Source organism: Equus caballus, chromosome 9 (genome assembly GCF_041296265.1).
Source record: "Equus caballus isolate H_3958 breed thoroughbred chromosome 9, TB-T2T, whole genome shotgun sequence".
Lineage (NCBI taxonomy): Eukaryota > Metazoa > Chordata > Mammalia > Perissodactyla > Equidae > Equus > Equus caballus.
The window spans coordinates 25,521,203-25,534,193 of record NC_091692.1 but is presented as its reverse complement, the minus strand read 5'-3'; the positions used below and the strand labels follow the sequence as shown (position 1 = coordinate 25,534,193).

Sequence of the window (12,991 nt, the reverse complement as noted above, 5' to 3'; positions counted from 1 at the left end):
CAGAGATGGTGGTTTGCTTAGAATGGGGGAGGGGCCAGAGGTAACATGGTGTTGGTTATAATGATCATAGTAAGGACACAGTAAGTACTTAAAAAATACTTGCTGGAAAAAGTAAAGATTCTTTTCCAAAAGTAAAACCCACTTCAAAGCCACCCGTTTTGTCCTGTATTCCAGCTAAACTAAATAATTCATTTGCTTCTTAAGTTTTTCTTTTTCTATCCTATCACCTGATTTTCCTGTGTCTCGTGTAGCTGTAATTATTTCTTTCAAACCTTTGTGATCCTTCATAAGAAATACTTTCTGGCCTTGTGTTCTGATTTCCAGTATAGTTGTGTATGTGTTACTCCTGTTAGACTGTCAGCTTTAGAATATGCTGGCATAATTAGCACGAATTCTGAACAAAAAAATTTGCAAATGAGTATGTGTAGCTGAGGTTCCTCTTTACCTGTCATTGCGGCTCTGACCGAGCATCACTATTCTTGGCCAGAACAGAGCTTTTTATGACAAATTCTGATTAAAAAGCCTCGGTAAGCTCTTCCCTCACTGTCTTTTTGGTTGAAGAAAAGGTCCACTTAAAACAAGAAACCAGTTTTGGTCAAGAAAACTTGAAAAAAATGAGAAACTGGAAACTTGGTGCCTGGCATGTTGTGGCAGCCGGTTTGTGCGTACAGTTGTTTAATCTGTAGATGTTCGTCCAAGGCGACGAGAAGTAACATTTGACTGTCCTGTGTGTGCCAGCACTTATACAGCATGCACTGTTCTTTAAATCCTCACAATGGCGCTGAGAGGTAAGAAGGTTGCCCCTTTTTTAGAAGCTCTGAAAGGATAAGTAGATGACTAAAGATCAGACCACATAAAAGAACACTGGAAAATGTGTGAATTTCAAAAGTGTGATATGGCCTTTCAGTTCAAGGATAATAAATTTGAGTTGAAAACAAGCCAAAGTACATGTGAAAAAATGCCAGTGAATTCAGAAGGCAGCAGACAGAGAGTGAGTTACTGAATCTGTTGGAGATGATAAATGTAGGACTAAGTTACCTGAGGAATTAGTAAATAAAAACTAGGGGCATTTTTGCATAAATCAAACTTTATCTGAGGGAAATAATTTGCAGATTACTTTTTGGGAAACCACACTGAGTATGTTCAAGTTGATTATCTTTTTGTTTTTTTCACTAGAGAATGTTTCTAAATATTAATGTGTTGTGTACATTTTTGTCAGCAATTGGTAGCAAGACCTTCCAGTATGAACTATATGGTGGCTCCTGTAACCGGCAATGATGTTGGGATTCGTAGAGCCGAAATTAAGCAAGGGATTCGTGAAGTCATTCTGTGTAAGGATCAAGATGGAAAAATTGGGCTCCGGCTTAAATCAATAGATAACGTAAGTATTTTTAAATCTACTTGAATATATCTAAATAGTTTATAGAATATTGGATATTAAGTGATCAATGTTAGAATAATTTAAAATGGAAACGCTTTAATTCATTACAGTGGTGTATCTATAATTGAGAATATTTTAAATCTGCTAACTTAAATTTTTTGTACTTGGAGATGCCCTGGTTTGAAGAGGCAGAGTTGGGACTTCTAATGTTACCTTGAATGAATAGTTTTTTCCTTTTTGAGCCCTTTGTAATAAATTCACTGGTCTGCATATATTATAAATAGTTCATACAAACAGAATTCTGGTATTGAAATAGGGCAACACATGTGGAAGTTAAGAGACTGACCACTGAGAATTGGTGGTCTTATGATGTATATTTTTAAACCAAATGATGATCATTTAACTTGTGAAGTGGTTTTGCAGGTCTCTTATTTCCGTCCTTCAACATGAATTTAATAGGTCATTTTCTGAGCAAAAGTGACTAATTGGGGCAGCCATTATTTTATCTTTATAATTACTTTATCTCTCACCTTACCATACTGAAGAAATTAAAGTTACTCTCTAAGGAAGCATTTAGGATTGTTAAGGACATGCTGAGTCTTTGCTCCAATTTATGATTTTAGGTATTACCTTATTGGATTCCTTTTTAGTCAGGAGTCTCGTTACCCCAGTGTGTCCCACCTTTTCAGGTAGAAAATAATGAACGTGGCACACTGTGGTAGATGGCTGAGGCTGAGCTTGGCAGGAAGCCCTGACCCTCCCTGCCTACCCAGAGGACTGAGGACATCAGTGTCTTTGCACATTTGTAGCTTATTCAAGACCCATCAGCGTGCTTCTCTGGGAAGCTCTGACTTCGCTGCTGTCTTTTCCTCTGTCCTAAAGAGACAAGACAGTCTTCGTAGGCCCCTGTTCCCCACTGCAGTTACCCTTGCAGTGAATTTGTTCCCTTGCCAAAGCTCAGTGGTCTGACCACTTCACAGGGTGCCACCTAGTTTTCATGGACCGCCCTAAAGTGGAGGATACATGACAGAGATCTTCTCTGACCCAGCTTCAGATGGTAGCAAGGGTCTAACCTTGTAGGTGCTTTCATGTTTTACCAGCTTGACTCTTCTTTTACAATTGTTGGTTTATAGTTTGTTCAACACCTGAGATGAGAGTTTACATAAGTAACCATATCCATGTGGGTTTAGTTCTTAGCTAACTGTAGTTTTCTGTTTTTACTCATAGTGGATTCTTTATAAGAACTGGAGTGGTATTGAATGTGCCCACCATTTTAGGCTGTTAAACCCTAATCTTATTTGATTATGCATAATGTAGCAAATGAGTAAAGCAATCCTTCAGCTTGAAAGGTAGAGTTATAAACTTAAAACTGTAATTCTTTAAACTGTAAAAGAAATCACAAAACTTCTAATACTTGACTCACTTTCCCCCTCAATAATGCTCATGAGCTACTACCTGGATTCTGTCAGACTCCCTGAAGCCTGCGTGTGTTGTAGGAATCCTATCTTATTTTCCTTGGTCTTTTTTCATTCCTTGGTGAAATGGGCGTTTGAGGTTGGTCAGGTGGGTCATGATTTGAGGTAGAAATGACCACTGACATCTAATTTTTTTGCCTTATTTCTTGGGGTTATTGCCTTAATAAAATTTTCAGTGTCTTTTTTGGGAGTAACGATACATATAGTCACGTAATTTTTCTTTTTTTTAATTAGTAGGGTAGATTCCTAACGCAAGTTGGTTTCTAATTTTCCAGCATTTTTAAACCATGTTATAACAGTGGTAAATAAGCAGAGTTACATTCTTCCCTAGGGAGTATTTGTGCAGCTAGTCCAGGCAAATTCTCCAGCCTCGCTGGTTGGCCTGAGGTTTGGGGACCAAGTACTCCAGATCAACGGGGAAAACTGTGCAGGCTGGAGCTCTGATAAATCGCACAAGGTGCTCAAACAGGCTTTTGGAGAGAAGATTACTATGACTATTCGTGACAGGTAAGCTGACTAAACAGTTCAAAGGAAATTCAAGACCAGTTCTCCATTTTCTTGAACTTTTAAGACTCAATAAATATAGTATTTTGTTGCAGAAAATGACCAAATGTTATTAGCCTTATAAAGTCTTGTAGTTGTGTGGTGCAGATTTTTCTTACATAGTCTGATTCTTTTTAAAAATAGCATTCTTGTTTTGCATACACCTTCTTTCAAAGCTTATAGAAGTTCATCCTCTAAGAAGTTAACTTTCCTGTCTTAATCTGTTGCTCTAGAAAGTAGAAAATGAATGTTGTAAGAGTGAGCAGCATGGTGCCCCTGGCCTCGTGTTCCAGTTTACTGCTCAGACATCCAGCCTGGGGTGCACACACACACTGCCAGGGTCCCTCACAACTCCCACGTGGTCTGCAGCTTCTACAAACCAAAGCAGGCCTTTTGGCTGGTTATGAAGCTCTAGTTGTCAAGGTGGGAGGATGGAACATTTTATTTAGCAGTTTGTTTATAATTTAAACATATCGCACATGAAATATGGGCCTCTGTTTTCTTGCCTTGGTCCTCACAACTATTAAGAGTGGTCCTATATCACATTGTTACAGTTAGCTTTTGGGTTTTTATTCTTCTCAAACGTCTGTTTTATCTACACTTGTGTTTCCAGTTTCTCACAGCTGGTAGCTATTTAGTAGATGTTTTGTAGATGAATGCCGTTTTTGTTTTATATATAAGAAAAATTTTTGACTAACTTGGACCAACAGGAAGATATGCCTGTTCTGAATTGTGGAATGTAAACACAGATGATCATAAAACCCGTATAATGGCGTGATAGCAGAGTTGTCGAGAGGTGAGCAAGGGTAACTGGCACGACAGCTTCGAGAGGAGACTGCCTGCTGCCTTGTTGCAGCGGCGGCGTGCCGTCCTTTCTGAAAGGGGCGTGAGGAATTCAGTCCTCTTGCTTCTGCAGTTCTTTTAAAACACAGCAAAAATGTGTTCTATAAAATTTTCAAAATCACGATCTGAGAAATGTTATAAAAGTTTTAAATAAAAAAATATTTCCTAAGAGCAGTGAAGCTCCAGGAAATTCTGAAAGTTAATAAAAGATAAAAATTCATTTTTAACACTGCAATTTTTGTTCAAACCTATCTCATTCTTACTGCTAAGTTACAGTGAATTCTAAAGGAAAAAGCATAGTGATAAACTGCATTGAAGCATTATGTTCAGTTAAGTCTTTGATACTTAAAAGAAGGAAATCTAGATCAGTCAGTTAGGCAAACCATAATGGAGAGATTTTCTTTTTAATGATTTTTTACACTATGATGTTCTGTGAATGTCCAATATCAGAGCCAATACTTGCTCTTATTAGAAACAGTGAGTTTATTATAGCAAAGTAGCCAGTAGGGCAGAATAGAAATCCATTAAAATGTTTACCTTGGAATTAAATTTTTGATTGAACTCATGTTTACAGGCCCTTCGAACGGACAATTACCATGCATAAGGATAGTACTGGACATGTTGGTTTTATCTTTAAAAATGGAAAAATAACATCCATAGTGAAAGATAGTTCTGCAGCCAGAAATGGTCTCCTCACAGAACATAACATCTGCGAGATCAATGGACAGAATGTCATTGGGCTGAAGGTAAGGAACAGAACTTGTCTTGTTCTGCTGCAGTTTCACTTTAGCAGATGCCTTTCTCATGTGTCTGTTGAGGTGGTGCCATTTTCACACTGACCTCCAAAGGAGAGAAACTCAGTGGGAAGGCGGGCAGTGTGGGGGCTCTGGCCGTGCTCTGTGCTAGCTGTGCGCTCAGGCCAGTTAAAGGAATGGTCTGGCTATTACTGGAGTGACTGGACTTACATGATCTCTGAACTCTGAAGTCCCTCAAACTAGAATTCTGTAGAGACATGGGCATTGAAGATTTTGAGGACATTCTGAATGATTGCCTAGCTTTTGTTAATCCAACAATTGTAGGAAATGAGTAATAGTTTCTGCTCATAGTAGTACTTTGTTTTTATGGGTTTTTTCCCCTCCACAGATTCCTAAATAGGGCTATTTTAAGGTCTAAAGGTTTTCATTAAGACCTGTTCATTTCATATACTTTGTTTACAAATACACAGTTAACTGAGGGGATATAGTAGTCGTGTATCTGGGGAAATTATTTAATTTTAAATAATGAAAGGATGATTTTTTTGGCTAATATAGTCAACTCAGTTTACTTAGCAATTTTTTTTATCACCTATAAAATCGTGATTCTGTACAATTAAACTTGCTAAGGAAAACTAGGAAAAATTATAAATACCAAGGGTCAGGATTTTAGAGATATTAGCCTAACATAAGAGGACATATATAATTTTTTACCAAGAATATTTATTAAATAACACCTCAGTGGAGTTACTTTTCATTGTGTGTTTTCACCAGGACTCTCAAATTGCAGACATACTGTCAACATCTGGGACTGTAGTTACTATTACAATCATGCCTGCTTTTATCTTTGAACATATTATTAAACGGTAAGTCGACAGTTCCACAACTTGATGCTTATGGTCACGTGACTTAACATAAGTGTGCTTTCTTTTAATTCCCAAACCTTTGGCTCTTTTACCTAAGGGATGGCATTGGTGTTTACCTAGAAATTTAAAGTAAATTAGTTAAATCAGAGGAATTGGTTGGTGAGGAGACCCTTCAAAACTTCCCAAGTATGGAATAAAATTCACCATACATTTCCAAAATTTTGACATTCCTCGTAGAAAAAGGGTATATGAACAGAGGTGGGCAGGCTTTCAACTCAGCTGTTTTCAGTGAAATTGACTACAGCTTCACTCTGCCTACAGCTCCTCTGCTCAGGAGGAATCTACTCATGGTAGTTCATCATGGGGAATTCTTGCCTATGGGATGTTAGGAGTAATGGTTTTTATTCTCTTGAGCATCTCAGGAGGCAGGTAGAGGTGCGTGGTGATGTGGTGCTACTGTCTGTCCTTGGGAGCTGAGGACTGGAAAGCTGAGTGGGGAGAATAGAAAGGTGGCAGCAAGGGTTATCTTCCCTAGAGCTTTTAAAATCCTGGCTTCTATCGTAGCTGTTCTTGCCAAGCCAACTTAGAACCCTTCTTTCAGAATCTGTCTTGCATGTGGAAATGAGAGTAGAAAGATTTCAAAACACCTGTGATGAAATTTTTGTTTGTTTCAGCTTCTGGGTAGAATGCAGCTAGCTTACTCTTAGTGGGGGGAAAAGGGAGTTATTGTCAGGACTAACCATTCTAGACTTCTCTTAAACCAGTGGTAGGTCCCCCTCACACACCATTCCCCCCCAATTCATAACAGCGTCTCATTTTTTTTTATAAATCATCAAACAACTAGATTACCTGTGACCCTTAGGTCTGAATTCATCAAAATGACCTTCCTCCTCCCCGCCATCCCACTTGACGTTAACAGGTGCTAAGTTTGAATTGGGGTGTTCTTGGATCAACATAGCATTTTTGAAAAAAGAAACCCAAAACTCAGTATTTAATAAAAGTGACTCTCTTGTAGGATGGCACCAAGCATTATGAAAAGCCTGATGGATCACACCATTCCTGAGGTTTAAAAGTCATGGCACAATGGAAACTTCGCTGAACTTCTCCAGTTTACTTCTTTGGCAACTTAACTTTATATTATGCACATGAAGCTTTCTAGGAGCCAGAGAGCATATGCTGCATGAGGACCTTTCTTTCTTACATCATGGCTGGGAGTCTTACTGTTTGATCTTATACCTTGTTCAAACTTCAAGATAGTTGTATAGCCTTATCCTGGTTTTACAAATGTGAAACTACGAAAACATTTACTGACTTTCATAGAATAGTTTCTCTACTGGAAACCTGATGCTTTTACAAGCCATTATGATTAGGATGACTGATACAGGCTTAGCTTTGTGTTAGAACCAGTTACCTTTATCCTAGAAATCAAGTAGTGCTGTTTAATTACTTTAGTTCTATGGGATATTTGCATTTTTACTGTGTTTACCATAGTACATTTAGAATGATTGCTTTTGATAGTTTTTTTTTTTCTTTTAGTTCTGTGTGCTTGTGTGTGTGTGTGTGTAAAACACCAATTAAGTAACACTGGTTTCATTCCATTGTAAGCATTAGACAGTGTATGTAGGTTGCAAGAGATTGTGTAGATTATCACTAAATTTTAACTACCTTCACTTAATATGCTTAAACTGTCGCCTTAACTATGCTAAGCATCTAGAATAAAAGCCAAAATGTAACTACTGCTGCCTTTCTGAAACCCACCATGCAGTTCTGTATTAACTGAAATGTTCAGCAGCCCAGAGCAGTTTACTGGGAGATACTGAGCTATAGCATAGCTGCTTAGTTGCATTTGAGATTTTCTAGTCATTGTGTAATGGAAACTTCTTTCTTCTAAAAGTTACTGGTATCACTTTCTGAGAAATGAATCACTATATATTTAATGTAAAAATTCTTATAGGAAATAGGACAAACTTCTGACTCCCTTCTTTCATTTTTAGATTAAGTGGGATAATACCTAATTTGGGCATTCTACTCTTAGCATTATGTAACCGTGCTACTTTGGCATGGTCATAGAATGTTTCCCTGGTAATTTGTTCCATGTCCTGACTCCTCCCTGCAAACAAAATGGCAGTGACACTTAACCTGATTTTTTTCTTCTTTTTGATTTATGTCTATTCTATTTTAATTAAATATGTATAAATAAAGTTAGATTTTTGTCTGTCTGTTATTGCATCATTTGGAAACTGTCAGTGGCTTTCACCAGACTTGCACATGACCTAGAAAATAGGCACGTGGGATTCACCTTGGGCCTGTGGGAGAGAGTCATCTCCTAGAGCAGCTGACACCCAGGGGCCCTGAGAAGAGTCCTCTGTGCTGAGAGGGTGGAAGCGTCAGGAACAGTGCTTCCAGCTGTGAACCCCAGATAGACAGGCCTGCACACTTCCGGCCGCGCAGCAGGAACTCAATGGGGCTATTGATTCGCCCTAGCAACATCCGAGACCAAGTAACGTTTAATGACACTTAAAACTGACTCTGCAAATTCTATTACCCTGGTCTGATTCAAGTTTTTCCCCCACGTCACTGCCTACAAGATAGAACAATGTTTTTAAACAGAAAAATTTTAAATCATATAATTACTGTGGTTCAGGTGTTGAATATAAAAGAAAATCAGTGCTATTGCTTTACAGCTTACTTTGTCTGAAATTTAGAAAAGCAAACCAAACAATGTTTCCCAGTTTGATTATCTACCTTGCTCTCTGGCCTTGGCTCTGAAAATAGTTTCAAAAGGTTAAGAACAACATTTGTGTCATTAAGTATGGTTTTCCAGAGGATCAATACTTGAAGTTCTTAAAAGATACTAGTCTTTATAATAAATCATTTAAATAAGAAAATGAAAACTGTTTTCATTACAGAAAAATACTTTTAATGTCGTAGAAAAGATGAGCATTTAACAGCCATAATGACATAAACCGTTCCTATACACAGTAAACGTACTGTTATAAGAACTGCTAATCCTTCCCCAGGTTCTTAGAATCTGGGGACAGTAGGTTATCGAAAGTAACACTCCATGAAAACACACTCACCCAAAAGCCCAGTGGGCAGCAATTGTGTAGCTTACGAAGACAAAATAGTGACTCAGAAGTAGAAGAGAATACTGCACATTTTCTTGGAAAATTCTAAGTTCGGTGCTTTCTGAGAGTTTGCCCAGCCTATAAATCTCTCAGCTACTCTCTGCCACCCCAGCCTGTCTTCTGACCATCATACTGGGATGATCGTCTGCCTTACAAATGTAATGTTTTCTCCCTAACACTGCCTTATCTTGATCTGCCTTCAAGGATGGCAACGAACGGCTTTTAATGAAGTCACCATGATGTAGAAAGTTTAAAACCACAAATTTGTCATGTGGTAGAACTTCTAATTACTATCATTGCACAGTCACCAGTTCATTTAAAAGTTTGGTTTAAAAATAACATTAAATAGAGTTCAATTTAATATTTCAGAGAGGAAAAGGCACTTAATACTGCAATTTCCAGAACATGATTTGTCTGTCTTCCCCTCCCGTGATGATACTGCTGCACTGTTCATTCATCCATATACACGTCACAGCACCTAGGGGACGAGAGAGAGAGACGCTGGTCAGGTGTAGCAAGTTACCAGGGAGGTCCCCAGAGATACACTAATAAGTACTATGTTGTCTTGTCCTGTAATAAAATCTTTCTATAAATTAAAAACTGCTTGTTACAAGGAACTGGTGAGGAATAAGAAACTATTTAAAGCTAAAGTTAAAATGACTGAGAATTATGGATACAGAACAGAATGCAAATATTATATATACTACAAGGAACAAAAGGAAGGAGATGATGGGGAATGGGTGTAAGTTTGCTGATTGACTTCCATTTCTATAGGAAGGAGTCAAAATGTTAGGTAAAGCTAGTAGAGAAAAAAGGCATAGACAAATCACTTCACTGTATAATGTTAAGAAATAACCATACCAAACTGAGTGACAGGGAAGAGAATGAAGGTGGGACGTTCTGCTCACAGTGGAAAGTCAGTAGATACTTAGAACCATAGATACTCCAAGAATTAAGAGCCATAAATCTTCCAAATGACCAGGAGGAAAACACAAATATAGTGAGTCTCCAAGAGATAACTACTAAGTGACAAAAACGAGCAGAATAAGTATATACAGACACAAACACACCTTCTCAATAGCGGGGCACACATGCAGGACACAAACTGAAAAAGTCCCTCCAAGAAGGGAAGGAAGGCTTAGTTTTCATTGTAATTCACTACTTTTGTATTGTTTCTGCTTTTTTTTCTTTTTTTTAACTATGAGCATATAAGTAAAAAGAAAAAAGGAAAACTATTCCAGCTTTTGGTTTTTTATTCTCCATATGGAAATTAATATAAAAACTTCCTTTTTGGAACCAAATGTCTGTCAACATAAATCTAAATCCTGAAGGACTCGAGCTGGCGATCACCTGGCCACCCAGGATGCTGGAAGGGAATGTTCACGGCACAGAGGGCTCATGGGGTGTTTCTGCCTGAGAAGAGTTTGTTCCCTGGTGGGAAAAGCAGGTTTCAGTTCACTGTTTAGGAAGAAAGGTCAAGTCAACTGTGCAACTTACCTGTGTGGCCCTGAATTCGCTCACTGATTTTTCCTCCGAGTAGGTCCCAAACAAGCAGTTCACCAGACTGACTTCCAGATAAAACAGAATTTCCATCCCAGATAAAGCACCTGCGAGAATGATTTAGAAAGTCATTTCATCATTCATGATGGAAGGGCTATGTTACACTGGCCAACGCAAGCCCAAGTGACATGCTCATGAACTTGTTCGTAAATGACTTCACCACTAGTAATTCCAGAAAACATTACCTCTGGGGCTCGTCTGAGGCCATAGAAGAGATGAGCATTCCTGTCTGCACATCGATGACATTTAGGCAGCCATCTTCTCCTGTGCTGAGGACATGGCGGCTGTCTGTAACCCAGGTGAAATACCGATAGGTTACAGCTTGAGAAGTGTGTTTTAGATGATTCTGAGATTTTATTTCCGAATCTGGTGGGCTAATGTTCACTTTCATTTTCTTTGAGCTACTTACGGTACTTAACTAATGACTGTTTGCTCCTTGAAATGCTGCTGTTTCTAAAACACTTAGGCTGATGACCCTTTGGTATGATTTCTTTTACATCTTATAAATTAATTTCTCTAGTGAGTTGAGGAATTAAGGACATATCCACTACACCTTTTCCACTAGGTACAAGTACCACATGTATACTGTATTCTTGCCATGAAGCAGCCTTAGCTAGAGGGAAAACCTTTTAAAAGCAAACACTGTTTTTCTTTTTAGATTCTTACTTATTTCAAAATAATAACTCCAATTCCTCTGGTATCATCTATATTAAAAACGACAATACTACCTGGACTAAAAGCAGTGTCACATACAGTCCCGGAATGGCATGGAATCTGGTGCAATATAGTGGCTGTAGTGAGGTCCCAGATAGTCACCGTGCCTTCTTTGGTGCCTGAAACCAACAGCGTGCTTGCAGCATTTAAACTGATTGTGTCTACCTAAGAAAGAAAACACAGAGGTACTCCATTTAGAATTATGTCATTAGCCATGTTTCCCTAGGCCAAATCAAATAGGGAGACACAATGGTAGAGATTAAGCTCTACAGTGTACTGGGGTAGCTAATGCAGATGGATTTCAGCATCACCTACTGAATGACAATTTATTTAAAAATGAAATTCTTCATATGCTCATGAATGAAATGAAGTACTGCTAGGCTAAATGTAATGCTGTTTTAAAAAGCCTAAAATTGACAGTCTCAGAAAGATGGCTCTGAATAAAAAACTGTAGCGAGGTGCCGAACTGCCTGAAGCAGAGCGGAGCCCTGAGTCTGAGGGATTTGCGGGCGGTGGGGGGGTCTCTCAAGGCTATACTTTGCAGACCTATCTTGAATTACATACTGAATAAATAGTTCTCAACTTCAGTTAATCTGTCAACCATGCAAATCAGGTATCAATTCAGGACCTCAGAGAACAGGCAGCACCATAAGCTACAGCATAAGACGCAGTGGTGTGACCCAGGGGAACAGAGAGAGTGAAAAGAGCAGAGTGCCAGCCCCGGTTCTGCCCAGGCTGTGTGCACTTGGGCCATCCCGGATATCAGGTCAGTGTCCTCAGCTGTCGGATGCGTGTCATCCTAGACAGATGATCCCTTCTACCTCTGTGTCAGAAAACATGAAAGATGTGTCACATTTTGCCTCAAATAGTTTGAGGGTACCCAAATATTCAATGTCATGCTCAGAAATTGATATTTTGGAAATCTAGTTGGATGGTAGCTGATTCTCAGGGAAACGGCAAACTGGAGAAAAAAAGACAAAGCAGACTTGGAAACTCAGAGTCAACTCAGAGAAGAACAGAGCTAGCCTACGATCTCCTCCAATAAGCAAAATAAAGCACAAGATCACAGAACACACACGTAAACCCAACAGTCTCCCCCACCCTGGACTATAAGCTTGGCTCGTGGAGTTTTGTGGCCAGTACTCACGCTGACATCGTGCTCCAGCTCGGCCAGCACGTCAAACTGGTGTCTCTTGGTGCCGGTCATTTCTGCAGGAACTCCAGACCACACCTAGGATGGAACATGTTGCAGAAGGTATTTGCAAACATTTAATATAAAAGCATTTCTAACGCGTTCAAGAGAAACTCTCTTGACTAACCAACTCTTATTTAACACTTTCTAACAAAATGAAGCTGCGTAGCGCTTCTGGTTCCTCTCCCACAGCAACTGTGCTTTAATTCCCCACCACCATGTGCTTACCAAGCCTGACTATCTGTACCTGTGTCTGTGTCCATCGCGTGCACTTGCTGTTGTAATTAAGTGATTTAAGTATTGTGTGAACTAAGGAAATATGAGTGCAGAAGTGTTGCAGTGTCTGCTAATGTTTTGAAAAGACTCAAAATTATGAAAATTAGGTGTAGGCAAGAAAACCTATCTACAAGAATGAGGGGAAAAATCCTGAAAAACTGTTGAAGGAATTCTAATTGTTTTAGCTTCTTGCTTTCTTTTCACATAAATGTAAACTTGAAACCAAAGATGCTGAAGGCTGGTGTAGTTTATGCAGGAAAG

General features: G+C 38.9%; 2 protein-coding genes across 4 annotated transcripts in view; one reads left to right on the top strand and one right to left on the bottom strand.

Annotated features, from left to right (window-relative positions):
* The window catches only part of SDCBP (syndecan binding protein), a 39,044-nt gene extending 30,965 nt beyond the window's left edge, over positions 1-8,079 (top strand). Inside the window, exons 5-9 of one of the 2 annotated variants that reach the window (XM_023648289.2) lie at positions 1,220-1,381; positions 3,188-3,363; positions 4,817-4,988; positions 5,769-5,860; positions 6,876-8,079. In XM_023648289.2, coding sequence (XP_023504057.1) covers positions 1,220-1,381; positions 3,188-3,363; positions 4,817-4,988; positions 5,769-5,860; positions 6,876-6,930 — 657 coding nt within the window. In that variant the 3' untranslated portion in view covers positions 6,931-8,079. The remainder of the gene's footprint in view (positions 1-1,219; positions 1,382-3,187; positions 3,364-4,816; positions 4,989-5,768; positions 5,861-6,875) is intronic. The other variant, NM_001242477.1, reaches the window with a different exon arrangement.
* A 678-nt stretch (positions 8,080-8,757) lies between these two features.
* Positions 8,758-12,991, bottom strand: part of NSMAF (neutral sphingomyelinase activation associated factor) — a 58,915-nt gene continuing 54,681 nt past the window's right edge. Inside the window, exons 27-31 of one of the 2 annotated variants that reach the window (XM_023648313.2) lie at positions 12,410-12,493; positions 11,277-11,427; positions 10,734-10,836; positions 10,486-10,595; positions 8,758-9,466 (exon numbers count right to left, since the gene is read on the bottom strand). In XM_023648313.2, the coding sequence (XP_023504081.1) occupies positions 9,372-9,466; positions 10,486-10,595; positions 10,734-10,836; positions 11,277-11,427; positions 12,410-12,493 (543 nt within the window). In that variant the 3' untranslated portion in view covers positions 8,758-9,371. 2 annotated transcript variants of the gene reach the window in all.